Source organism: Coenobita brevimanus, chromosome 28, assembly GCF_032717465.1.
Source record: "Coenobita brevimanus isolate Jiangsu-jjx chromosome 28, ASM3271746v2, whole genome shotgun sequence".
In the NCBI taxonomy this organism is placed as follows: Eukaryota; Metazoa; Arthropoda; class Malacostraca; order Decapoda; family Coenobitidae; genus Coenobita; species Coenobita brevimanus.
The window spans coordinates 36,754,353-36,782,195 of NC_136981.1; the positions used below are offsets into that span (position 1 = coordinate 36,754,353).

At 40.9% G+C, this 27,843-nt stretch overlaps 1 protein-coding gene across 2 annotated transcripts; it reads left to right on the plus strand.

Annotated features, from left to right (window-relative positions):
* Nucleotides 1-435: 435 nt before the first annotated feature.
* On the plus strand, nt 436-27,622 carry LOC145394830 (protein phosphatase methylesterase 1). 2 transcript variants are annotated; one of them, XM_080268630.1, is made up of 11 exons: nt 436-584; nt 10,328-10,562; nt 11,033-11,142; nt 11,686-11,804; nt 12,787-12,913; nt 15,248-15,313; nt 16,696-16,927; nt 17,943-18,108; nt 19,073-19,205; nt 23,378-23,457; nt 27,517-27,595. In XM_080268630.1, exons 1-10 carry the CDS (start codon nt 514-516, stop codon nt 23,421-23,423), a joined length of 1,305 nt encoding a protein of 434 aa, XP_080124756.1. In that variant the 5' UTR covers nt 436-513; the 3' UTR covers nt 23,424-23,457; nt 27,517-27,595. The 2 variants fall into 2 exon arrangements, with proteins under 2 accessions (XP_080124756.1, XP_080124757.1); XM_080268631.1 differs by lacking the exon at nt 23,378-23,457 and having other exon boundaries at nt 27,517-27,622.
* Nucleotides 27,623-27,843: the final 221 nt, after the last annotated feature.

Genomic DNA, 27,843 nt, shown 5'->3' on the forward strand with positions numbered 1-27,843 from the left:
GAGCGCACGGCCGCACGCCCAACGGGATCCCTCCCACACCTGGGCCGACACTTACAGCTACCCTGTCACCTGTAGTCACAATCACAACTCTTGCCCTTCGTGTCCACCATAGTGTGTTTAATCTGCCCATTTGTATTGTGCCCAGTATTGTATGCTTGTATGACAATATACGTGTAAGATTGGTTGGTCTGTGTTTTTGAGCCCGGTTGCATGCTCTAGAGTCTAAACCCTCTTACTCAGGAAGCAAGAGGTTGAACTTTGAGCACAAATAAAGATCCCTCTCTTAATTATGATTGTTAATGGAAATAAAGAAAATCAAGCCACAGAATTGTACGGAACTATTTTTGACATAAACACGATCAGCCCGTAGACAAGATAATATTAGGCTCGTTGTGTGTGTTTTGGCTGCGGGAGGCTGTCTGTCTGTGGCTCGGGTTGTAAAGATTGTCTTGGAGCTGAAGCTATCTTGTGATATCTGTGCCGTATGATTTGCGACCGGATTATTACAGGATAATGGCAGACATAAGACGTTCATTACTAAGGAGTAAGTTGCCACCTATGGGTCTGCCATCACTACCTACTGGGTGAGTTTTGGTCAGCTTTATAAATATATGATATAGGCTATAATGTTTCCAGGTGCTAGAGAGGGATGCCTTCACGTTATAGCACAGATACGGTAATGTTACTGGCACCGGAGAGTGCCAGGTTGTACTAGAGGCCCTGAACTCCCTGTCTCCAGAGAGGAAGAAGATGAGCTGCAGAAGAGTTTATCACCAGGTGAGCAACATCAGCCTGCAATCCACCTGGTTCATATCCAGATAAGCCTGAGACCACAGCAGCACCAGCAACATAATTTACTAACTTTATTAAGCAGTGTCACCTCACTACCTTTTCAAAGCTTTGAAAATTACCAGTAATGTTTTGCGGCAAATTGCAGGAAAGGTATTCATCAAAAAATGATGGAAATTTTATGACGGATTATCGTTAAAAATTATACAGTTCATTTATGACACCCAGAACAGAAATAACGTTTATGGTACTACATTGAAGAGCACCAAGTTGGGTTATTCACAGCATAGTGCCATATGATCTTTGCACTGTGACACTTGGATTTCATTCATTCACTCACTCACCAGCTTAGGTTTGTTTACGTGAGTGGTGGCGTCCCATAGAGGGCAGTGGGTCATTTCAGACCCAAGACTCATTCGTTCCCAAATCATTGCAGTTAGTTAGGTTAGGTTGGAATTGGTCATTTTGCCAAACGAGCCAGTGTATTTTCATTTGTGAATTGATCGAATTTAACTTTCAAACTGTTCGCAAAGCAACTGTTTCCAGGTTATGCCCTCCCCTTCTATCGCGATAATGGGACTGGGGGAGAAATCCAAAGTTTTGGGTGGGCGAGCACATCTTAGTGGGCTAATTTTCAAAAGATGATTCAGATAGACTGATTCACAACAAAAATCACCAGAAAAAACACTTAACTAGAGGGCTGTCTCTCCCAGACCCCCAACATTATTGACCATCTCATTGCATTCAAACCTAACTATGAAAATGCAGAAATTGTACAAATAACTCAAAGTCAAATGACCACCCCTTATGGGATTATGGCGTCTGGCAATAGATAGATAGATAGTATCTAACAGATTTTTTAAAGTTAAATGTGAAGACAGAAGTTGATCAAATCACAATAAACCATCCATCCATCATCTAATCCTGTGTTGCCCCATGAGGAGCGTAGGAGCCCAGGACTAGGGAAGTTGGTCCTGGCATTTAAGATGAGAGTGACAGCCTCACTCATCCCTGAGTGGCATTATGTGAGCAATAAACCCCAACCATCCCTTGGATGTAAGCTTGCACTGGCTCAATCCGATTGGAGTGCCTTAATTACCCACTAAACCACCAGGTGCCATAATTTGGTGTTATGGTTACCACCCAGCATTGTAAATGGTTTCCTGGTGTACAGGAAACCATTCAGCTTGTCAGTCAGTGTAGAGTCACCCATAGGCAGAAGGAAGAGGAAAGAATGAAGGAAAGAAAGACAGAAGAGGGAGTGTAAAGTCACCCGTACTTAGAAGGAAGAGGAAAGAAAGACAGAAGAGGAAGGAAAGAAGACAGGAAAGAGCAGACACCCAAAGCGGCACTACATCGAGTAAGTGGATGGTGAGCGCCCCCACCTAGCACTATCACAATAAACATCATCATAAAAAAACATTTTCCAACCTGGGGGACTGCATCCTCAAACCCCCTCAGCATTGACCACCTCATCTCATTCAAACCTAACCTTCAAAATGCAGAAACTGTACCTTCTGAAAGATTGTCCAGCATCCATAGTACCATAAATGAGTCCATCTTATAATTACATGGCAGTTTATAGTTACCTGCAGGACAGTCAGCGGCTCATGATAGCACTCTGCAGTCTCTTAAGTTGGTATCTGCATTGTCTTTTTGGAAAACTTACTTCAGCCATGCCCCATGATTATAAGAACAACCACCTCATCTGACAACCATTTTTTAACTAAAGTTAAAGAGGTATGGCTGCTTACATTAGTGTGATGTAACTGCTACATATGTATCACATGGCCCAAAAGAGGCACACTCAGTGGCTTCCCTGCTTCAGTCTGGTTGGTCGGTGCATCTGCCTCGTGTGCCCATCATACCTGTCCATTTGATCCCCCACTACATGTGAAGATTGGATTAAAAAGTTTTGTATAGTACAGTACTAAGGCTAATGTTTATTTGTGACAGCTACAGTATTTATATTGGAAAAAAGTTAGTAGAAGGTGAGATCCATAAACTGTCAAAAGGAAGTTTCTTATTTCCATGGTTGTCCAAAATGGCAAATTATCTGTTGAATAAGCTTAGGTTCGTAGAAATGAACGAATAGTGACAGATTGGCTTTGGAACCAAATCAGCTTAAAAATCCAGCATGGTGGGTGGCTACCAGCCATGGTTTGCTTGTAAAACTGATGAGGTTGTGTTGATGATATCTTCAAAATTCTGCAATTCCACAACTTTTTAAATGTATCACAATGATGTTTACAGTATAGTTATTACAGTTGTAAATTCTGTGCATAGGATCTCTCCAGCTGTTTCACAGTGTTTTGGATAGGTAGATAAGTTAATGTTGCCTAATTTAGATACCCGGTAGTTATTATCCCCTCAAGGGTGATGTGATTGTTCCTCAGAGAGACGGTTTAAGACTGGCTGGCTCTTCAGTTGCACCCTTCCCCCAGTACCTGAATAATTGCTTAACCCTGATCTGTATGGCTGAGCAGACCTGTCAACCACAGGTAAGCAACTGCTTCTGTGGGGTCAATGCCCCTTTCGGTAAACAGCACCTCGTGAAGATTGGACTAGGGATCTTCCGATAACGAGGTGCAAGGAAATATGTCTGTGGGGAGTTTTGGCTCTTGCTAGATGCCATGGTGCCACCAAGTGTAGGTTCCCTTTCAGTAAGCAAATGATGTAATGTACAGTACAGTAAGTAAAGTCAGTGGACTAAATCTTGGTGAGCTTCCCTATACAGATGTTGAGGTGTTTGTGTACCCAGTCCACTTCAGAGTACTGTAATGTAAATCCAGCCATGGAGATAAACACAAAATTTATGATACTGTATCAGTATACCTGTAGTTCATGAGGAACATTCAGCTCTTCCCAGAATCAAGCAATTCAAATTTATCATATTTTTTTCACTAAAGCATCGTGTAGATATTATACATTGATCTCTCAATTATCCATTGGTACAATATCCAGCCCAACGCAATATGTGGCACAGCTATCTTGGCTTTATTAAAGCAATATCCAGTGATTTTATGCAACATCCGGCACTGAAACGGGACTTAACCAGCAGTCCAATGTAATATCTGGTGTTGAGGGGTCTCAGCTGGCTTGTAAGTTGTAGCCAGCCGATGCCAGGTGGTATCCCGAAACTTGGGAGCCGATAAAACGCCTGCTACGTACCAGCCAATCAGAATCCATCTTGGGCATAACCTGTCCTGTGCGCCAAGAATTCTGCCACGCTCTCATTCTTGTCCATGGATGTTGTAGAGTCAAGACATCTGACCATGCAGTCGCAAAACCCCGGTGTTTTGGCTAACTCTGTGGCATCCTGTGTTCATGCTGCTGTACTGTATTGTATTGCAAAATTAATGGCCTGTCATTGCTCATGTCCTAGTGTTCTATTGTTGTTGTTAAACTACTGTACTCCTGTGCTGCACTGTGTACTGTACTGTTAACAAGTGTGAACTCCCTAGTGCTGTTTCTCCCCATTGATGCCAACACTTGGTGAGGACATATAACAGTACCGTACACACTGTACAGTACTGTATTACTGTACTGTATCATTACTGTATTGTTTTTGTATGCTTAGTCTTCATCTTTTACTCTTGGTGGATAGAGGGTCAAGACAGATAGAATCACAATATCCAGCTCAAACCCAAATGTTGAGCCGGATATGCAGTATCCAGCATTTCATGTTATATATTCAGTGTAGGGCTTGGCTGAAATACAACGAATAATTGAGAGTTTACTGTATATTTAGTAATATTACATTGATGTTTGCTGTGATAAACACTAATTTAATTTTTTGTATTCAAATTCTTGTAAAAGTTTTCAAAATATGGAAGGATGTCTTACAGATGCCATTCCAATACATCCACCTCCCCCTTTATCTTACAGCTATGCAGTATAAGTTGACCTACCATATAGCTGTGTTCCAACTGCCTAAGTTAGGGCTGATGGATACTAAGATAAAGACATGTACAGTTTGTGTCAGCAGGGGGGAAGGAGGCTTTAATGATGTACTCTTTAAATCCACAAAATTTATGTAAAACACTGAATATATTTATCCTAGAAAACGTTCATATATGGTATTAAGTTAAGCCCTTTTTTCTGAGGCACCCCTTGACTGTGGTAAGTTGTAATAAATTATTACGTTCAAAGTCTGCATAAAATATAACCCTGCATCCTGAAGGAGTTTATCACAGTTGAAAAGAAAAAGTCTTTTGGTGTTGTCTAGAATAAAATATTAAAATAATATTATTTTAGTATTTTTTTCTGGACAAAACCAAATGCCTTTTTTTTTTTTTTTCAACTGTGATAAACTTCTTCAGGATGCAGGATTACATAATTATGTAGTGTTTGGAAGTAATAATTTATTACCGTATATGCTATTGGGATTATAATTACGGTAGTTCTTATATGAAAGTTTGTTCAGTTGTCCAGCTGGTGAGTAGTGAGGCAATGAATTATATGCCATTTTATATCCTTTATATACATGCATGCATGCATTTATACCAGTGCACTTGCACACATACACACACACATGTATGTAAACATATTGCATAAAGGTGTGGTTGAACCTGAACATATAATAAAGGTTAGGTTAAGGGAGAAAATATCATTTACATTACTAAATATGGTATCGTACTGTACACTGAGTATGTTGTGCTGAGGATTTTCAGGGCACATAATTTCCATAAAGGAAGTAATAATGGAGGGACAGTGTGATGTAATAAAGATGATGGAAATGATCAAATAGGAGAAAGTGTAGGAAAGGGGGAGAGACAGACAGAATCTTATCAAGGAGAGAGATAATAGAAGAAGGGAACAATAGTGTATGAAGATCAGATGGAGGGAAAATATTGAAAACATGATAAAATGGGCCTCATGAAACTGTTTGTATCTAATCTGATTTCTTATCTATAACTTCAAGTCTGAGATAAACTGTGTGTGAGTGGGAAGTGACAATTTTCACAATTGTTGACAGGAGCAAGGGTATATGATAAGAGACTATCATTATACTGGAGAGTTTAACCCGTAGACTGTGGCGTACCTCATACAGGGGCGTCTCGGAAAGCTGTGACATACCTCTTATGAGCAAGATTTTCAGCAACGCACCACAAAGTTTCTAGAAGGATCAAAACGACACAAAATTTGTGGGGTTTTACGGTAACTGGTAGCTCTCATTGCAACCCCCTATCTTGAGCCCAGTTCTTAAGTTGCATCAGCAACAATGACCCAAAAGTGTACGCATAATGTTGTAACACAATACTATATGTAACTGCGGTATGCAGCTGTATAGCTATAGGTAACAATATGTAAAACAAGTAGTTATGTCTAAGTTCTCCAGGAAGAGACAACTATACATCCCCCTGCCTAGAGGAATCAAGAATGCCAAACACCCCTGATCATGCGCTGGAAATATGACCGACACACACACACACGTACGCCCACACGCTTTAGCTTGAAGCAAGAGGGAGATATAAGTCCGATATCACATGTAGGAGGGTCAGTAGGACAGGAGAGAACAAGAGTTAGACAAAGAGAGAGCGATAGGGAGTAGGAGAGTGAGAGTAAAGTAGGAGGACAGCAGCTAGCATAAACTGCTACAAACCATAGGCTACACGGGTCACGCCAAGTTCTAACTTTTATTCATATTCATATGGAAAGTGTTAAGAATATATGGAGTAGATGGGAAGTTGTTGAATGCTGTGAAGAGTATGTATGATGGTGCTAAGGCTGCAGTGCGTGTGGATGGTGAACTAAGTGAATTTTTCTCTTTGAAAGTTGGGTTGAAACAGGGATGTGTCATGTCTCCATGGTTGTTCAATCTGTACATGGATGGGGTAATAAAAGAGGTACAAGGTAGGGTAGTGGATGTTGGAGTGGCCCTGGTGAGAGAGGATAGTGTTTGGAAACTCCCAGTACTGTTGTTTGCAGATGATACTGTGTTGTTGAGTAAAGACGAAGGAGAGCTGCAAGGCTTGGTGGATGAGTTTGGGAGAGTGTGTAAGAAACGGAATCTAAAGGTGAATGTAGGGAAAGTAAAGTGATGGTCTTTGAGAGAGGTGAAGTCAGTGAATGTACAGCGAGGTTGGATGGTGAGGAACTGGAAAATGTGAGTACGTTTAAGTACTGTACTTGGGTAGTGTGATGAGTAAGGATGGAGGTTTGGAGGGTGAAGTGCTTGAAAGGGTACAGCAGGGAAGAAAGGTTGCTGGTTCTTTGAAAGCAGTGATAAGAAACAGGGAAATGAGCATGGAAGTGAAAAAGTTACTACATGACAGTATTGTGATACCAATTCTAACATATGGAAGTGAAGCTTGGACATTGTTGGAAGGACACAAGTCAAGAGTGAGAGCAGTGGAAATGAGTTATTTAAGAGGAGCCTGTGGAGTCACATGGAGAGGCAGGCTGATGAATGAGGATATAAAGGAGCGTTGTGGTGTGGATGTGGATGTGATAGGAAGCGTTATGAGGAACACACTGAGGTGGTTTGGCCATGTGGAGAGGATGAAGGGTGAAAGACTGACGAAGAGAGTGTATGTGAGTGAGGTGGAGGGGGGAAGAGAGAGGGGGAGGCCGAGGATGAGATGGAGGGATGGGGTGGAGAGGTATATGAGAAAGGGGGGTGTGAGTTGGGAGCAGGGCAGTGAAATGGCGGGGGACAGGGTGACTTGGAGGCGATTTGTTTGTGGCCACCCCAGACGGGATTGAGGCGTCTGGCAGTAGAGATAGAACTCTCACAATAATCCCCATTGACCCAAATCTGCCTATTTCATCATCCCACTTAAAATATGAAGAGAATAATGGAGCAGAGAAGGCCTACATCTCCTACAACGCCTCACAATTACTCTCTCCTAGTGCCTCTCCCATCGACGAATCAACCAGATAACCTTCTCTATAGAATTACACCCCTCGGCTATGTCTTCTTACAAAATCACACACTTCATAATGCATTTCTTGCAATTTTATCACCCCAGGAAAGGCAGTCATGGGTCAGAATAACATAAACACTAATGTAAGGTCAATAGGAGGTAATGGAACAGAAGTAGGGTGGTAAATAATGGGTGTAAAAGTAGCTCCCTAAGCTCGTATTGCAGCGTGCAGAGCGAGCTGGCAATGCACCTGGCCAGCGGGAAGCCTGGCAACAGCCTGTCTGCAACCTGTCTCTTCTGCCTCAATACATATTTCACACACACACACACAAAGCAAAGTTTTCATGTTCCTGCCAGAAATGCAATTTCTGACAATTATTTCTCCAAAACTTTGCCAGTTTCAAAAAAAAAAAAAAAAAAAAAAAAAAAAAAAAAATGTAAGTAGCAGCTTGGTGCAGTTTCTTAGCCAGTGATATACTCTTCACGGAAAACTGTGTGAGTGACCAAAATTGCCATTTTGCTGCACCTCGGGGGATATTTGCACAACCCCTGGCCGCATTGCACGGGTTAAATAGAGACAGTTTTTAACCTGCACTATGTGCCTTTCCCTGAGTTGAATAAAATCATGTGGCACTTGCAGGAAGAAATATAAAAGTGTTATTGTAGTGAAAAAGGTTGAGTAGTTTATGATTCTGTCAATAACCCACTGAGTCCGGAGGCATTGTTTTCATTACACTCTTGCCACCTCTTGACAATACCAGTATTTATTCATTTCAGGGTAGGCCTAAACTTTTTTGGAATGGGGAGTTAGATATAACTCTAAGTGTTATTGTTGTTACTGGTATTGTAGCTCAAGGTTCATTTGAATGTGAATCCCATAGAATGCAGGCTGAAGTTGCCCCTCTCTGTGTCTGCCCACCATCATCCTTTCAGGGGACAGGGAGAGAGTTCTCTTTATCTATCTGTCTATCTATCTGTCTATAGCCAGACTCCATAATCCCATAAGTGTTGGCTGTTTGACTCTGATTTAACTGTTTTACAGGGAGGGACACTAATCCTCTGCCAACCCACATGTTGACACGAAGGAAACACATATGGATTGGTTGTATGGTTACCACCCAGTATTGTAAATGGTTTCCTGGCTTACAGGAAACCATTAGGCTTGTCACTCAATGTAAAAAGCTACCAAAAAATGAAAGAGGAGTAATAAAAAGTGGCAGGAAAAATGAGAGAAATAGGAGGAGTGGAGAGCACACAGAAAAAGAATGATAAAGGCAAAGGAAGAAGTAGGCAGCACTACATCTTGAGTGTATATAACTAGGTACTATACAGTAGCCCCATCACTTGGCAGTATCAGTGCCATCACATGAAGGCATTTCTAGTATCTGTAGCCTTAATAAGTGCAGTTTATACAAGAGGCCATCCCTTAAGTTAAATAGTATTGTTTAGTAGCAGAAGAAATAAACTAAAAGGGATAACACCAAAATTTGTGAGGTTGATATTATAATTAGGAAGTGCACTTGCTTGGAAGGTGTGCATGGGAGGTGATGCCAGGATTTCGGAGGCTTGAACAGTCAGTGAATGAGTGTGGTCCATTTAATTGGGTGGACTTTGATTAGTTCCCAGTCTGTCAGTATTTTTTCTTGCTCTGTGGATCCTACTTCACCCCATTCTTAGGTGGAAAAAGAAGCCTGGATCAGGCCCATGTGCAGGATTTTTTAAAGAGGGGAGGGTTTGAACAAAAATACTATTTTTTCATAACATTTTATTCACTTTATTTCATTCGTTCATTCATTCATCATCTAATCCTGTGTTGCCCCATGAGGAGTGTAGGAGCCCAGGGCTAGGCAAGTTGGTCCTGACATTTAAGATGAGAGTGACCAACTTCACTCATCCCTGGGTGGCATTACATGAGCAATAACCCCCAACAATCCCATGGATGTAAACCTTCACAGGCCCAATCCGATTGGAGTGCCTTCATTACCTACCAAGCTAAGTTAAGCAATATGGTAAACTTAGGTATTGTAACTGACTAAAGTACTGAAAGTGTACAAACTCAGGGTAATTTACATACTGAACTCTACAGAACCTTGGAAGCGAAGCTAAGAATTCAGTCGTTTTCCTGACATCTTTCACTAATAAACACAGGAAAAACAAGATAAAACACTTCTTTACTTGCTGATTTCTGACTATAAACTAACTCACTCAACATAAAAGTACCATTTATATACCCTTTTGAAACATTCCAGAAATTTCCACTATGTTCTACAAACTTCCATTTTTTTCAGTAGCCTTCCATGACCTTCCATGTGTTCTCCTTGGTAACAAAACATTCTGGGATGTACGTGAAACTTTTTAATTCATTCTTTCTTATATTTTGTAGAACTTTTTAACTCTTTTTCTAATATATTTCTGTTGTAACATTCTTAACAAGATTTAATTAAATTAATGAGTTGCATTTTTTGTATTGTTTTCATTTAGATTCTTCATTCTTTCAAATTGGGGGCTTTAACCCCCCCATGTACATGGCCTTGGTCTGGATGATGGTGATGATGACAATGAAGATGATGATGTTGATGATGATGATGATGGTAATATTACACTCATTATACTTTAACAACTTAAAAATGTATAGTAAAAGAACTATAATTTTAATGTATTTTGTGAAGGCTGCGTGGTGGTGGTGGCGGTGGCGGAGTTGGTGGTCGAGGGCGTGGTGCACGAGGCAGAGGGCAGCGTGACTACACCCCAGTATCGTGGCGTAAGTACTGGGACCACTGCGAGGATGTGGTGGTGGGGAGCGATGGCAATGTGTTCCGGGTGTACCGCAGAGGCTCCACCGGCCCCCTCCTGCTGCTGCTGCATGGTGGGGGATATTCTGCCCTCACATGGTCACTTTTGGCTGTGAGTACTCCACCCCACTATTTATATTAGACACTTAATGAAGTAACACTGAATGTACCAGAATCAAAGCAGAGATAATGGAGGATAGAGTAATGAGTTTTGGACACAGTGCCATAGGAGTTAAAGAATAAAAATCAGATGTCTAACCTCCATTTGTCCTCTTACTGATCATGTTTCTTTCAGTGTTACTCTACAGATGGCCTCATATTCTCTTCCCAGTCTCACGGTTGTCTTATCCAGGAAGATGAGTGTTCAGTTAGAGCCGGGGAACAGAGTATTGATAGTTTTATATTGTGTTCATGGTTTTATTTTGAAGAACTGTACCTTACTTTGTCATTTCTTTAAGCCTACTATTGATAGTTTTCCCCCTTTCATGTTTTCTTGTATTTTTTGGGCCCTTCCTGAACATGTCCCCTAAGTGGGGGAAATTGGTCTTGATGATGATGATGATATATGATTTTTTGTTACAGGAGGCAGTTTGTGAGATGGTGGAGTGTCAGGTGGTGGCATTGGATCAGCGTGGTCATGGCAACACCTGCACCTCTGATGACACAGACCTCTCTGCAGATACCCTGGCCAGGTTTCCACACTCTCACCTGTACATGGTTGACTTACATGGCAAAATTTAACTGCTGCAAATACTTACTGATGATACAGTTGACACAAACAGTTTATAGTTTCAGATTCTTATCTCGCTGTGATCATTGAATCGATGAAGTTGCTTCCTGTGCACAGATGTATTGCTGTGCTTAGGACTACAAATGAACTTGAAAGAAGAACCTAGTGGAGTACAGTACAGTATAATATCTCTCAGATTTGTGGCCTTTGCATTGTGTTGCATAGTATCTGTTTGTCAAAAATATATACTCCAGTGCTTATAAGTTGCAAGGCATGGTCAAGTATGAATATCTTCACTTCTTCTGCCTCTCTTTCACTGCTAGATTCACAGCCAGTTGACTGTGACATAGTGAAGTGAGATGCATATTATGATTCATTTGTGAGTGATAATTTGCATCTTTCTCTATTGCATCTCATTCAAGCATCTGTGACTCTAATGATATGATGCAGGAGGCAGTAGAGATGAATGTACTTTTATAGCTGACTGCACACATGACATTTTCAGTGATGTTGGTGCTGTGGTTGAGGCAATGTATGGTAACCAGCAGCCACCGTGTGTACTGATTGGCCACAGTATGGGTGGTGCTGTTGCCGTACACACAGCTTATCAACAGCATGTGGCAGGTGGGTGACTCTATACTCTTATTACTCTGATTTGGCCTAAGACTAACATATTTCTGTACTGAATTTTGAGTTAGAGCAAAAGATTAATGAGCAAATATGGTGCTAGTCACAAAGAGGTGCCATAGACAGGATGTAGGGCTGTAGCATTGTCTTTGTCCTATGCTGAGCTATGTGAAAGAAGCTGCAAAAAGATGAAAATAATGGTCGAGTTAAGGTGAAAAGAATATAGTCTTTACCTTCACCCAGTGTCCTTCACCACTTCAGTTAACATGACTGTACCTCTGATGTAAAATTATCTTAGAAGTATTCCATGTTATGTATCAATTTTTTATTTTTTTTACATTGGTTTGTTGCTATAGTAAGCCCAGAGTGATATACAGAAAAATTGTCCATGAAAGTCCTATTAGTATCCATTTCATTGCTAGCTAAAAAGTTGGTTTGCCGGTTTCTCCCTATTAATAATACCAATTGTAACTCTCATCTTAAATGTCAGGACCAATTTGCCTAGCCCTGGGCTCCTACACTCCTCGTGGGGCGGCATAGGATTGGATGATGGATGGATGGATATAAAGGAAAAGCTATATTTTGGGACACATAACCAACGTATAATCCATTGTCATAAGTGGAAATGTTGGGTGGAGTATATTCCTCCTGTTCTGTGTGCACTACAACTGGCCAGTTGTGTGAGTTGATTGCTGGTGGTCCACAACAACTCTGAGTCACTGATTGATGTAAGGCATATGTGGGTGCTGGAGAGGGATGCCCACAAATAGTGGCACCAATATTATGACCAGGCAATGAAGCTGCCCAGTTATATAAACATGCTGCAATCCCCTCCCATTCCCCCAACAGGAGGATAATGGACTGCAAAAGAAGGACAGCTTTGGCATGCAGTCACTAGGTTCACATTTGGATTAGCCTGGGGTTGCAGCTATTACAGTTACTACTACTAATGTATAGCCGATATGTGTGTGTGTGTCAGGGTTGGCTGGGCTGATGGTGATAGATGTGGTGGAGGGCACAGCCATGGACGCTCTCAGTTCCATGCAGAGCTTTTTGCGGGGACGGCCACAGAGCTTCAACTCGCTGCAAAATGCTGTGGAGTGGAGGTTAGTGATCTCTTCTTAATTCACTATTGTGAAAAACGTAACCAACTTACATGTGAATTTGGCTTCATAATTTCATCAAGGACTAGAATGTTATCAAGTGTTCAGATATATACAGTAATTGGGATGTCAGATATTTATTAACTGATACGTTTACTGGACAGTGTCCTTTATCAGACTTTTAAATAATTGAACAAAATCACAAAGCAGATGTTTTTTTTTTTTTTTTTTTTTTACTGTTAGTCCCAGTGTCTTAGGTTTTGTGATCATGTTCACCAGAATCGAAGAGTATGTACTGAGATGGTATGGTCATGTGGAGAGAATGGATAGCAATAGAGTGGTGAAAATGGTATATCTGAACGAATCTGAAGGAGGGAGGAGGCGAGGTAGGCCAAGGGGAAGGTGGAGAGATATGGTGGATGAATGTGTGAGGAAGAGAGGTTTGCAAGTTGGTGAGGCTAGGGAACTGACAAGAGATCGAGCTGTCTGGATGAATGTTGTGAGGAGAAGTGCATGATCAGGGATTTTGGCACCCCTTTTTAACGTGGCAGCATCCGGATTGACTCAGTCGGATACGTTTATGCAAAGCTACAGAACGTGGTGAATGTTTTTGGCGTATCCGATAGAGCCAGGATTCTGGGGGCTTGAATGATAAGTGAATGGAAGCATGGCCCATTGGATTGAGCAAATTTGGGCTGTCTGGACATTGCTACTCCTCACCCTGCCCTTGGGTGGGAGAGGAGGTCCGGATGATGATGATGATGATGATGATTCATCTCTCTGCATGTATCACTATATCTGTGTTAACAGAATATCTCATGAATGCCATCTCAAAAGTGTGTGTAAGTCTTATAAGGAGTAGTTCAGTTTTGATGCTGGTTAGTTAAAACTTGATGTCACAGGTCAGGGTCGAAGTTTGGGTACAGTGTCGCTGTGTGTGTGCACATTTGATATACAGTAGGCCCTTGATTTAACAGACCTGAGTAGACCGTATATCAGATTTAACGGACACTATAAAAGCCGCTGGATTTCTCTTGGCTATTGCAAACAGTGTCTGTTAAATGGGGCACATTGGGCTGCAGTATGTGTTTCCAAACCTTTTTACTCTGACTGGGCCCAAAATTGCCCTCTCCCCATTGTGAGTGCTGAGTTAAAATAACAGACCATAGCAGTGCTGTAATAGTCATGAAGAAGTAGTATGACAAGGGTGTGAAATAAGCAGCAGAGAGCAAAATTATGGGCCGAGTTAGTGTAAAATGGATATAGCACTCATTTTTGGCACTAGAATATGCTGTTGTACTCATTTTTTATTGTGTTTGAAATCCCACCTTAGGAGGAACATTGAATATAGCGGATTATCAGCTTTATCGGGTCAGACTTCCATCCCAATTAGTCTGTTATAATGAGGATCTGCTGTAGTTATATCTTGTTGCTAATTCCATAATATAAAAGAGTAGAAAAAACACTTTTTTTTTTCCCACTCCTCTTCTATCAGTGTAGTCAGTGTTTTTGTGCCACTTGAATCATCAGAATATGGAAGATAGGAACAAAATGAGTCAAAGGTTGCTGCCCATTGTTTCAGAAAATAGTGTGATTATAGTAGTGCAGTAATGTGTATGATCACTAGTTTCTTTACCCCCCTGGTGAGAGGGGGTGGAAGACTGGTTTGATGTAAGTGCAGGCTAATAGAAAATGATGGTTCAGTAGTGTGTGTGTGTGTGTGTGTGTGTGAGAGAGAGAGAGAGAAGAAGCACCAATATCTGTCCCCCTAGCCTTTCTCTGACCTTGTCCTCTACTTACTTCTTTCCAGGGGGGTAAAGAAACTAGTAATTGTGATAGTACATATACATCTTAATAGTTTTTGTTAACTTGATTATTGAGTCAAATGCACCATCCAAAACATCAGGGATATATTTCCTTTCATATATATTTTTTTATGGTAATCATCTCTGAATTGTTTTCTGGCCGTTCAGTTACATTTCATTGAGGTGGAATTAAAGTACAATACATTACACTCTGTCCACCATAACTTGGGTTAAAATTGCCATCCATCGCTCCATCTTGTGTGCTGAACTGTAAGAAAAGCTTAACGCTAAAATATGGTGCTAATGACGAAGGAATGCAGTGGAAGGGATGCAGAACCATAGTAATGTGTTTGGCTGCCATTGATATGTGGGAATTAAGCTGCAAAAGGACATGAATCTCTGTCATATTAAGGTGGATGGACTGTTGGTTTATTTGGACCATCACTCCATTGAGGTGTTTTAATCTGAGCCACATTTTCTTTAGTGTGTAAGCTTTGATGGCTGTGAAATTTATGGCTGTTATTGTTTTCAGTGTGCGCTCTGGTCAGACGAGGAATGTTGAGGCCGCAAGAGTGTCTATGCCTGGCCAGGTGAAGAAGTGAGTGACAAGTTTTCTTTATTGTACGGTATATGGTGTTCTTTATGATTCTGTGGCTCGTATTTAATTTTTTTAGGTAACATTTGCAACACTGGGTGGTAACCACAAGAGTGTCTATGCTTGGCCAGGTGAAGAAGTGAGTGACTCAGGTTTTCTTTATTTTACAGTGTATGGTGTTCTTTATGATTCTGTGGCTTGTATTTAATTTTTTTAGGTACCATTTACTACACTGGGTGGTAACCATATAACCAGATGATGCCCGGGTGGTTTAGTGGCTTAAGGTGCTGCAACCAGGTGGGACCTGTGTGGGTTCCATCTGAGGGGTGGTTGGGGTTGCTGCTTACAATCCCACTCAGTGGCAGGTGAGGCTGGTCACAGTTGCCCTAAATGTCAGGACTGAGTAGCCAAGCCCCAGGCCCTATGTTAATTTTTAAATGGAGCTAAATGGGATAGGTGATGATGATGATTAGGTGGATGGCCGCTGTTGACCGTGGGAGGTACCACCATGAGAGTGAAATGTGGCTACAAACTTGATAACCTGCCACACAGTCATCACTTGCTGGTTAGAAACATTCAGACCCAGAGCCAGAGTCCAAGCTGAGATTCCCACATATTTATAAATCTTAATACACATTTCATGTCAGTTTCCCAGCAGTTTCCAGCAACTGTTAGTAAGTAATTAGCTGGTTTGGCACAAGGCTTAGCTTCCAGTCTAGCTGTACCGTGGGCATCATCCGACAGGGTGACTGTTATTTTAACCATGTGTATGAAAGTCTTATTTGCCAGACAAAATTTAAGTTTTTGTATCATAGTATCATGGACAGTCATGGACAAAAGTTCACCTAAGACTTTGCCTGTTCTACTTCACATTTTCCTCTGCTGATAAATATTCCAAAGTTGGGAGAGGCTTGGTATGTTTCTCTCTCTACAGATGATACTTTTTGATATGATGTGTCAGGCAGGGAAGTGATGGATATCCCCAAAGTGTGAGGTAAGCACAGTGGCATAGAAAGCTGAATCTTATCCCTTACTGCACATCACACCCACTCTAATGTGAGTTGATGAAAAGGTGTATTATATTGCAAATTTACATGCAAGTCAGAGAATGTGTCTCTGTGCTGTTCCATTATGTTGGCCTCTTCTCGGATTTTTTATTCTTAGCTACTGTGTTTTGTAACTACCTTCGGATGATTTTATTAAGGTTAGGTGAGACTTCTGGCATTGAAGATTTTAGATGCAGCTTTCCATTAGTTTCATCAGATTGAGAAACCTTTAATAAGTTCAATAAAATTGTGTGGAGTTAGCAGGAATGTACAAAGAAATACAAAGGTGTCATCAGACTGAAGGGGTTAACACTACTCCTTCCCCCACCACACCTGTAGCTTAGAAACTGGGTCCTGTGCGACGGACGATGTGGAGAAGGTCACTGAGGAGAGCAACAACCAGAGTCATGAGTCGGGGAGTGTGACAATGCGGGCCGATGCCATACCAGAGGAGAACAACGAGTCCGACACATGTGCCTCTGAATCTGACACCTCTGCTCCCAAATCTAACACCTCTGCCCCAGAATCCGACACCACCTCTATGTCTCCGCCCCCACAACCTCATCTCCCGGTATGTGACACCTCTGCCCCTGAATCTGACACCTTCATCCTTGAGTCTGACACTTCTGCCCATGTCCCCACCCTGCAAACTCACCATCTGCTATACTTGCAGCCACAACTGTTCAATTTGAAATAGGGCACATGGCTTAGAATTTTGTTGATAGTATGAATCACCATCACTGTCTTCATCTTCATTATAATATCAGTATTGAAGATGATCATCCTTATTGTTGTCATTGTTATTGTCATCATCATAACCAGGGTTGGCTGAGTAAAACATTTGATAGTTTTAGCTTGTAAGAAAAAAAAAAACACACACCATGGTAGAACCTGTTATAACTTGGTTGTAATGAGAGGTTAACTCACCATTTCACCAGCTGAAACACTTAAGTCACAGCATATTGATGTGTAATGTATAATACCAGTACTGTATTAGATTTGCTAAATTGCATTGCCTAAATACCAGAGAGGGAGAGAGAGAAAACTTATGTCTGACCCCTTCAGTTAGAATATTCATTCCTTAACTTCATAAAACTGTCAGATAGAAAGAAAAAAATACAAAATATATGTATGTGGTGTAAAGCATCATGTATTTTCCTATAATGCTGTTTTTTTTCTCTCTCTTTCTCTCTCTCTCTACAGTAGATTAGATGATGATGATGATATTGTTAATGAAAGAATTCAGTATGGAGGATTTTATGACAAGGGTTTGGCATCCCTGTTTCTTCTCAGTGAAATATTAGTTGTTGAATTGACTCTTATCTGATAGGTGGATGGAAGAGCATGATTGTGGATGTTTATGCTTTTGGAACATGGGATTCTGAGGGCTTAAATGGTGAGGGAATGAGAGTGTGGCCCATTTAATTGGTATACTTCTGGTTAGTTTCTTCCTCTTTTAGGTTTTTCCTTGCTATCTGAACCCTGCCTCACCCCCTGTCGTTAGGTGGGAAAAGAGGTCTGGATGGTGATAATGATAATGGGTCAGGATGATAATGATGATGATGATGATGAATGATTACTTCCAGGTGAAAAAATATGGTTGGCGAATAGACTTGGGTGCGACGGAAAAGTTTTGGCCAGGTTGGTTCCAGGGCTTATCCGAGAAATTCTTGTCATGCAGCCCGGCCAAGATGCTGCTGCTGGCCGGCATAGACAGGCTAGATACCGACCTCACAGTGGGACAGATGCAAGGTTAGAGACATGAGTTCGTATTCTCGTTGGTTAAGGAAGCTCCCTAACATCTCATCGTTAGTTATTTGTTATTCGATATGGCTGGTTAATATCCTTATGTATGCTCGTATTCTTGTTAGTTAAGGACACTTCTTCCCTAGTGATTTATTTTTGGATATGGCTGTTTATTATCCTTTTGTGTATTATTTTTGCATGGTGGTAGGTGGGGGCGCTCACCATCCACACACTTGATGTAGTGCTGTTTTGGGTGTCTGCCCTTTCCTCTCTTCCTTCCTTCCTCTTCTAGTGCTGTTTTGGGTGTCTGCCCTTTCCTCTCTTCCTTCCTTCCTCTTCTATCCTTCTTTCCTTCATTCTCTCCACTTCCTTCTGCCTACATGTGACTTTACACCCCTTTTTCTTTCTTTCCTTCATTCTTTCCCCTTCCTTCTGTCTGTGGGTGACTGTACACTGAATTCCTGTGCACTGAATTCCTGTACACTGATTCCTGTGCACCAGGAAACCATTTACTACATTGGGTGGTAACCATATTCTAAATTATAGTGCCTGATGGTTTAGTGGGCAATTAAGTCTCTCCAATTGGATTGAGCCTGGACAGGTTTATATCTAAGGGGTGGTTGGGGTTTATTGCTCACGTAATGCCACTCAGGGATGAGTGAGGCTGGTCATCCTCCTCTTAAATGTCAGGACCAACTTGCCTAACCCTGGGCTCCTATACTCCTCATGGGGCAACACAGGATTAGATGATGGATGATTGGATGGCTTCACTGCTTGGTTATACAAACATCCATCTACTTCCCTATCCCCGAAATGAGGATTGTCAGTCACAGGAGAAGGACAACTTAAGCCAGCAGTCCACCAGGTTTACATTTTAGATTAGTCTGGGGTCACAACAAGAACAACAACAAGGCATTCACTTGGACTAGGGCAGTATAACCTCACTACCATTGTGTTTTGTTATCACCAGGCAAGTTCCAGATGCAGGTGTTGCCACAGTGTGGTCATGCAGTCCAGGAGGATACCCCAGACCGTGTTGCTGAGGTCCTGGCCACGTTTCTGCTCCGCCACAGACTCACCACACCCAAGACAGACTTCCAGCGGTGAGACCACACTTCATGGCTTGTTTTCCTGTACTGTTGCAGACATTAACATCAGTCCACTTCCCTCATCATCATCATCCAGACCTTTTCCCACTTAACTCTTTCTCTTAGATCATGTACTTTTATTTTATTGTAACTACCTTCAGACAGATTTACCTAGTGTAGCAGAGATGTTTTTTAAACTGGAGAAATTAGATACAGCATTCATTAACTTCTAAAGTGTGAGAAATCTTTCTTGAATTGAGTAACATCATTTGGAAGTAATAAGATTATAGGGAAAAACTGTCATTGTATTGGCGGGGTTAAGAATGGGATGAGGTACTCTCCAGAGAGCATGATAAAGTGTGATAGACCAAGAGCTAGCAAAAGTTTGCCCACTTAAATGACCCATATACTAATTAGCTCACCAATCAAGCTCCTGGATTCCTAGCTCTACTTCCTTTTGATGACAAACAAAACAAGTGAACAATGGCCATCATAACCTATTGCTGACAAAGAGCCTTCATGTAGTGGTGCTTTGTACCCTGGGTGGAATGAAACAGCTGCAGCATCTACCCACAGCCAAACATCATCATATTTCTCTCCACTTTGCCAAGGGGAAGGACCCTGGTGAGCCACTGTCTGCTATAAGGGGACACCAGATCCCAGCATGGTGTATGTACTGGACTGTACTGTACCTATAATATGGCCCCATAGAAGCAGTTGCTTATCTGTGATGGACAGGTCTGCTTGGCCAGACAGACTGGAGTTGAGCAGCAACAAATGCAACCCAGTGATGAGATCGTTTGGACCTCAGTAAGCTTCTGAGGAAATTATGTAAGAATTTTTCATAATTGGGTAAATAAATAGTGAACTGATATTGGTGTCTGCAGTTGTACATGCTTATAGTTAAGAAAACAGTGTGCATGATGCCTTGTGTGTGCTGTATAGTGAGTAAGCTCCTTGTGTCGGTTGATGAGAGAGAGAAAGAGAATGTTTTTTTCATTAGAATCATGTCAGAGTTGATGATTGTCAGACTGGCAGATCTCCATTGAGCAGCACTCCATTCATTGCATTTTGTGAGAAATTAAGGTTATTTATTCATCACCAGCATAACTGTGTTTCACACTACTGCATTGGGTGGGAGGGATCAAGAGACAGAAACAGGAAAACACAAATAAGAATCATCATTGAAGTCATCATCAGTTCATCATTATCCAGACCTCCTGTCCCACCCTATGGCAGGGAGAGGAGTAGTAATGTCCAGATAGCCAAAGTTTGCCCAATTCAGTGGACCACATTTCCATTCACTCATCATTCAAGCCCTCAAAATCCTGGCTGCATCAGATAGGCTACGAAAAATTTCACTACGTTCTATATCTTCACATATACCTATCTGATAGAGCCAGTCCAAACGCTGTCACGTTAAAAAGAGGTGCCAAATCCCTGGTCATGCAGTTCCCACAAAATTCTTCTAGCCAGCTCAATCTCTTGTCAGTCCCTGAGCATCACCATATTCCATACGTCACTTACACACTCATCCACCATACTCCTCCATTTTCTTCTAGGCCTACCTCGCCTCCTCCTTTCTTCAAATTTCACTCATATATACCTTTTTCACCACACTATTGTCATCCATTCTTGCCACATGACCATACCATCTCAGTACACACTCTCTTCGATTCTGGTGTCCACAGACTTCCTCACTCTGTATTCTGTATCCTCTCCACTCTCCGAACTGCACATACATTCCTCAACAGTCCCATCTCCACTGCTCTTACTCGTGACTTTTCATTTTCGTGCCACACCATAGTCTTATCCATATGTTAAAGTTGACACTAAAACACCTTCACGTAAGCCTTGTGCAGCTGCAACACTCAAGCCTCTGTTTCTTATCGAGGCTTTCATAGCACCTGCTACTTTCCTTCCTTGTGTCATTCTACTTTCCACTTCTTTTGCACATTTTCCTCTCTTTTCTATCACTGTACCCAGGTATTTGAACTCTCTCACCAGTTCTAGTCTCTCTTTCCATTCACTGTAAAATCACACAGGGAGTCACCTCTTTCAGTAACCTTCACATTACTCTTTTCTACATTTACACTCAAGGCACAACGCTCACAGACATCTACAAAATTCTGTGCCTGTATACCAAGCTCTTGCCCGGTATTTTCAAGTAGCACTGCATCATCAGCATACACCAAATTTGAGACATTCCATTCATTACCAATGCCATCCCTTTCTCCATTACTCATGTTTTTACTACTCTCATCACCCCATCCTTGTATATTGTATATTGAACAACCATGGGGACATTACACAACCTTTTCACACACACACATTGATCATGAACCATTCACTTAGATGCCCATTTACCCTTACACATGCTTCACTACCATCATAAATACTCTTGACGGCACCTAGCAGCTTACCATCTACATGTACATGTGCAAAATCTTCCACAGTCGTATGCTTTTTCCAGATCCTTAAATGCCATAAACACCCTATAGTCCTTTTCACAGTCCTTCTCCACTATCTGTCTCACTGCGAATATTTGATCTACACTTCCTCAGCCACTCCTAAAGCCTCCCTGTTCATCACTCACTAGGACTTCTGATATCTCTCTTACTGTCTGTACAATAATTTTTCCATATACCTTCCCCACAACACTCAATAGACATATGCCACGATGATTCTTGCAGTCGCTTCACTCACCTTTATTTTTGTACAGGGGTACCGTCACTGTGTTTTTCCACCCTGCTGGCAGTTTCACTCATCCATGCCTTCTTACATATCTCCAACAAGCACATCATTCCACTCTCTCCACTACACTAAATCATCTCTTCATATACCTCATCAACCCAGCTGCTTTCCCATTTTTCAGCTGCTTCACAGTGCCCAGTAAAAATGGCTTATGCATCCATTGACCTATCTTTCCTTTCCTATTTTAGCTTCGCTGTACAAGCCAAATAATCGTCACAAAACTGTGTCCCAGAACACCTATGGGCACTGGCTGATGGTGGAAAGTGAACCAGATTTGGTGTTTTTCCACTGAGTAAGCAGTGTTTGGCTGTATGACATGGATCTTGTGGGGGCAGCCTCTTCCAAGAAATTTTAACTTTTCACTCTTCTTCTTAATAATAATAATAATAATAATAATAATAATAATAATAATTTGGTCTTTTGTTTCACAAAAGCTCCAGTTCTTTCATAGGGAATTCACTATCGCTCGACACACACATTATTTTTACCATCCATCATCCAATCGTATGTCACCCCATAAGCAGTGTAGGAACCCGGGGCTAGGCAAGTTGGTCCTGACATTTAAGATGAGAGTGACCAGCCTCACACATCCCTGAGTGGCATTAAGTGAGCAATAAACCCCAACCACCCCTTGGATATAAATTTACACAGGTTCAATCCAATTGGAGCACCTTAATTACCCACTAAACAACCAGGTGCCATAATTTGGTTATATGGTTACACCCAGTGTAGTAAATGGCTTCCAGGTGTTCAGGAAACCATTTGGCTTGTCACTCAGTGTAGAGTAACCCACAGGAAAGAATGAAGGAAAGAAAGACAGACGAGGGAGTGTAAAGTCACTTGTAGGCAGAAGAAAGAGGAAAGAATGAAGGAAAGACAGACACAAGAGGAAGGATGGAAGAGAGGAAAGGGCAGACACCCAAAGCAGCACTACATTGAGTGAGTGGATATACATTATTTTTACAATTACCAGAATTGTGACACCTCTCATATATAATACAAGCTTGGAGGGAACAATTTGCAGGCTTCTTCCTGCTTGAATTTGCTTCCTTCTTCCTTGCATTAAAAAAAAAGCTAATATAAATATATTAGTTAATACTAATATGTCAGTGTATTTTTTCAGAATATCATTATTAATATATTAATATATGACTTAATATAAGAGGACAAGTTACTTATCAAATAATTGGACTATGTTGGTAAGATTACCCAGACACTGTCAACTACCCACTGTGTACTAGGTGCACCCTGCAGTACAAACATGTGTACTACAAGGGTGTACTATATAAACAGACCGTCATTCATCATCCACACTGGCACTACCCATTAGTGTGTTTTTATCATTCAGTGAATATTGCATCAACTTTCCTCTGAATTTATCTGCTGTAATTTCCTACTGTGCAACTAACAATAATACCTACAAAATACTACAGATATGGAATATTACCAGTCATCCCTGCCAGCCAGCTGCTTCAGTAACTTGGCCAAATCTACTGGCCAGCAAAGTTTTCAGGTGGGCTGACACACACAGGCACTCAAATACATTCTCACATGCATGCACTCATGCATGCCTGTACACATGCATGTGTATGCATATATGCACTCATGTGCACATGCACATGCTCACACACAAACACACTTATGGACACACACAAAATACACATACACTTGTTGCTTGCCAGATGTAGCATAGAACTAAGTATGCTCACTTAATAACTACCCACTATATCTGACATAGTGTCAGTATCTCATGCAGACTGGTGGATCACACCAAACAGTTTCTCTTTAACTGAAGAACCAGTTTATAGCCGTATGGTTTCACATGGTATAATATGTGTGAGGGTATTCTGAGAAAAAATATTTTGATTATAGTGTATGTATACTTTACGTATTTTGAAGTAGATACTGACTGTAAGGAGATTTTAATTATAGGCAGTAGGTCTCCTTCCTGACTAATGATTTACTGTACTGTGTAGGCTGTGTCACTCTCATTGTGCCTTTTATATATTACACTATTTATAGCATGCAGGTTCATTAGACTTGTCTGAATATAATGCATAATAGAAGTGCAGTTAATAGTAGTAAGGAGGTGTTTATACAGCAAGGAAGAACTTATCTTCCCTCCACCTCTCATCTGTTCATGTGTAACTCTTCACACAACTCATTCAGAAATCACATCAGTTCTTCATGAGATGTGGTGTTCACTGAATTTATGCCATATCATCAGGAATGTGATGGAGAGTTTTTACATGGTGTGGTTGGAAAGCTGTTGAGTGACATAAGGAGTCTCTGTGGTGAGTGGTGTATGTGTAACAGTAGGTGGATGTGTGAGTGAGTGGTTCAGTATCTGTGTTGGAGTAAGAGGTGTGAACATTGAGGGCAGAGTTGTGAAAGACAGACCAAAAAAGATCTCAAACAAGGTCCTGTTGCATGACCTCTGGGATGAGGGACTGAGTAGAGGCTGCGAGAGATTGAGCAGCATGGAGAGCCGTCATCAGGTGAGCAAGGCCATCATTTGTAAGCATGGTGGAGCCTTTATAAACAAACTAAGGATGGATTATCTAGTAAATAATGTATGTAAGTGATGCTTTGTTATTTGCTTATGTGAGTTTTGCAGGATGGCACACAGCATTGGTATTTGTAAGCAATGAGGTCTGAAATTAAATGGAGATAAGATTAAAGTGATGATTGTTGAGAGAGATAGTAACTCTCACTGTGATGTGCTTTTGAGTGGAGAGAGACTTGAATTGGTGAGAGAGTTTCAGTATCTTGGTACACTAACAGTAATAGTAAAGGTTCAGTGGAAGTAGAAAGCAGAGCATTACCGAGAAGGAAAGTGGCTTATGCTATGAATGCCTTGATAATAAACACAGATGAGAGTGTGGAGATCGCAAGAGCATTGTGTGAGGGTATGTTATTTATTTACGTATTTTTTTAATCCAGCTAAACTAGAATTGTCATATCACCTTCTTGACTGCTGAGTTGTAGCAGTAGAGCAACATTAGAATAGATATATATATATATATATATATATATACAGTATATATATATATATATATATATATATATATACAGTATATATATATGTATTTTTTCCCCCCTTAATTTGGCCCAGGTTTTTGTCTTGTTGCAGTTTATTTCGTGTAGCTCAGTGGCAGAAGAAGACACTGGTATGGCTGTAGTCTTTCATAGCACTTCTTTCTGACTAGCATCATATTTTAGTGTTACAGTTGTGGCGCACGAGTCTAAAAGTTTCATTATTGTGTCCCGACAACCTACCAGGCAACAGTGCGTCCGATTTCGTCTATAATATGATATGTGTGTATGTATGTTCTGTATATGATACGCACATGTATATGATATGTGTTTAATATGATATGTGTATCGTAATACAGTATACACAAATTCGGACACACTATTGTAGGTTGCCAGAGCACGATAATGAAATCTTCAGACTCATGCGCCGCTGCTCTAGTCTCTTGCCGTAGTTTAGTATTCAAGATGGAAAGAGAGCAGTGTTAGGCCAGGTTAGAGTAAAAAGGATATATTGGGTAGGCATGAGGAACCATCATGGATATGACCTAGAAGCTTAGCATTGTCTTTTTCTACCACTGAGCTATGTGAAATATTGTATAGTTGAAAAAGGATGAAATTTTGGGCCAAGTTAAAATGAAAGTACTGTACTACAGTGCCCATGTCAGTGTCTGGTTTGTGGGACTGACGTGGCATTCAAGTGAAAAATCAAGAGCAAGAGCAAGTACATAAGAAGTGCATCTAAAATGGATAATACAGGGAAATATACAGAAAACCTCGATGTAACGGACTTCAGTAGACCGGAATTCACTTTTATCGGAATCGAGGAGATACTGGACTAAATTCTTATGTATTGGAAAAAGTCCGATAAAGTCAGAAGCAGTCTGGACTGCCTGACCACTTCAGCTATGTTCACCACAGCAAGGTAAATAAAAGATATGTTTATCAGTGTACAGTACAGTATTATATTATACATAATACCATTCGATTATTGTAGTGAATGTATAATACAGTACTGTACAGTACTGCAGTGGTAGGGAAAACAATTTAAAAACTGTTGGTGCAATCCAGATTAATGTCAGATACAGTATATCAGAAAAAGTCCGGGTTAGCAAGGGGAAGTGTGGATGTCGCTTTTATTGGAATTTTGCTTTTTTCGGAATGCCTTGGGCCCCAATTAGTTCGTTATAGTGAGGTTTTACTGTATATACTGATGGTCTTGCTGGTAAGGTAAGAGCCAGCATTAGGAAGAATTGAGTGGTGTGTGAATGATTGTGTGGCCCAGTTTGCAGGGTATGGTATATGCCGGTTCTGCCTTTGTGCTTCATTCTTGGCATTTGGATCTTACTTCACCATATCTCTTAGTAGGAGTTAGGGCAGAGATGATGATGGTATACTCATTTTACACTAACGTGGCCTAAAACTGCCTTCTCACCATCATAAATGCCGAGCCTGAGAATTCATTAGCACTAGAATATGATGCCTGTCACGAAGAAATGCTATGGAAAGGATGTAGAGCCCTGGTATTGTCTTTTTCTGTCACTGAGCGACATGAAATAAGCTACAAAAGAATGAAAATTTGGGCCAAGTTAGAGTTAAAAGAGTATAGTGATGATGTATGATGATGTCAGTGGTGATGATGATGATGGTTTGGATTTCATAATAAGTGGTGTAAGGTATGAGTTGAACAGCAGGTGTAAAGAGACCAATGTGGTTAGGTTGAAATGATTGTTGTGGGTAACCATTTATATAATTTTCTTCTTTACTTCCTTACTAAATGAAATACTGTAGAAAATAGTGGGTAGATACTGAGACAACTCTTACTCTGTTGCCTTGCTTTGAAAGATGACCATTTATTTGCTGCAGTAGACTAGAGTTTGTTGGATCCAGTTGATTCTCTGGCCATTTTACTGTTTTTTTTTTTTTTTTTTTTTTTTTGAGAAAACACATTGGCAGACAGAAGGTGTATTTCCAGATTGTGTTGGCAACAACTGTTGCCCTCACGAGTGTAGATAGAGCAATGTGATCTGACCTGTTCCCACCTTTCCCTCTCTCTCCCCCTGTGCACACATACACATGCACTCTCTCTCTCTCTCTTTCTCTCTCTCTCCCCCATCCCTCGTCTTCCCAAGCTTCCCAAGAAATCCACAGGTCAGTCTTCCTCTGTTTCTCCACTGGTGAGGGCAAGTGATTGCTGAAGGTATCTGGAAATAAACCTTTTATTTTCCACTGCAGGATTTGTTCAATAGTTCAGCAATCGTGACAACCTGATTATACCTGCATCTATGGATTTTCAGTGGTGGACACAGATGCAGATGTTATATTGTGAAAGTCAGATCCACATTTTATTTTTGTGTTTACTGAGAGTTGATGTTTTAGCACATGCATTGTAAAATTCAGTCTTTAGGATAGTTCTTTGTTTTGGTATTAGGATTAGCAAATTATTGATGTTCATGAAGAAAGTATGTTGAGATTAAATTTATAGTACTGAATTAACTCATGGTAATAATGTTTAATAATTGTCTGTTTCTTTCAACAGGAGTTTTCCTGCTTGTTAATGGCTGCAGTGAGATGGCATCTTTTTCCCACTGTTCTCACCGTCAAGTGATAATAACCAGTACTTCAGTGTCTTGGTTAGCTCTGAGTGCATACCTTTGTTCTATGTTGGTACTCATCAAAACACAGTAATGTAGTGTAACTCTTCATATGTGTATAGGTGTTATGTATGATATGGTTTTACTTTCAGATACTCCATGTGTTGATGGTATGTAGAAATTATTTATGAAACACTAATGATAACTGGTCAACAATATTCTATGCATATATCTGTATTTGTTGTATTTATTGGTGTAACAAATAACCCCCC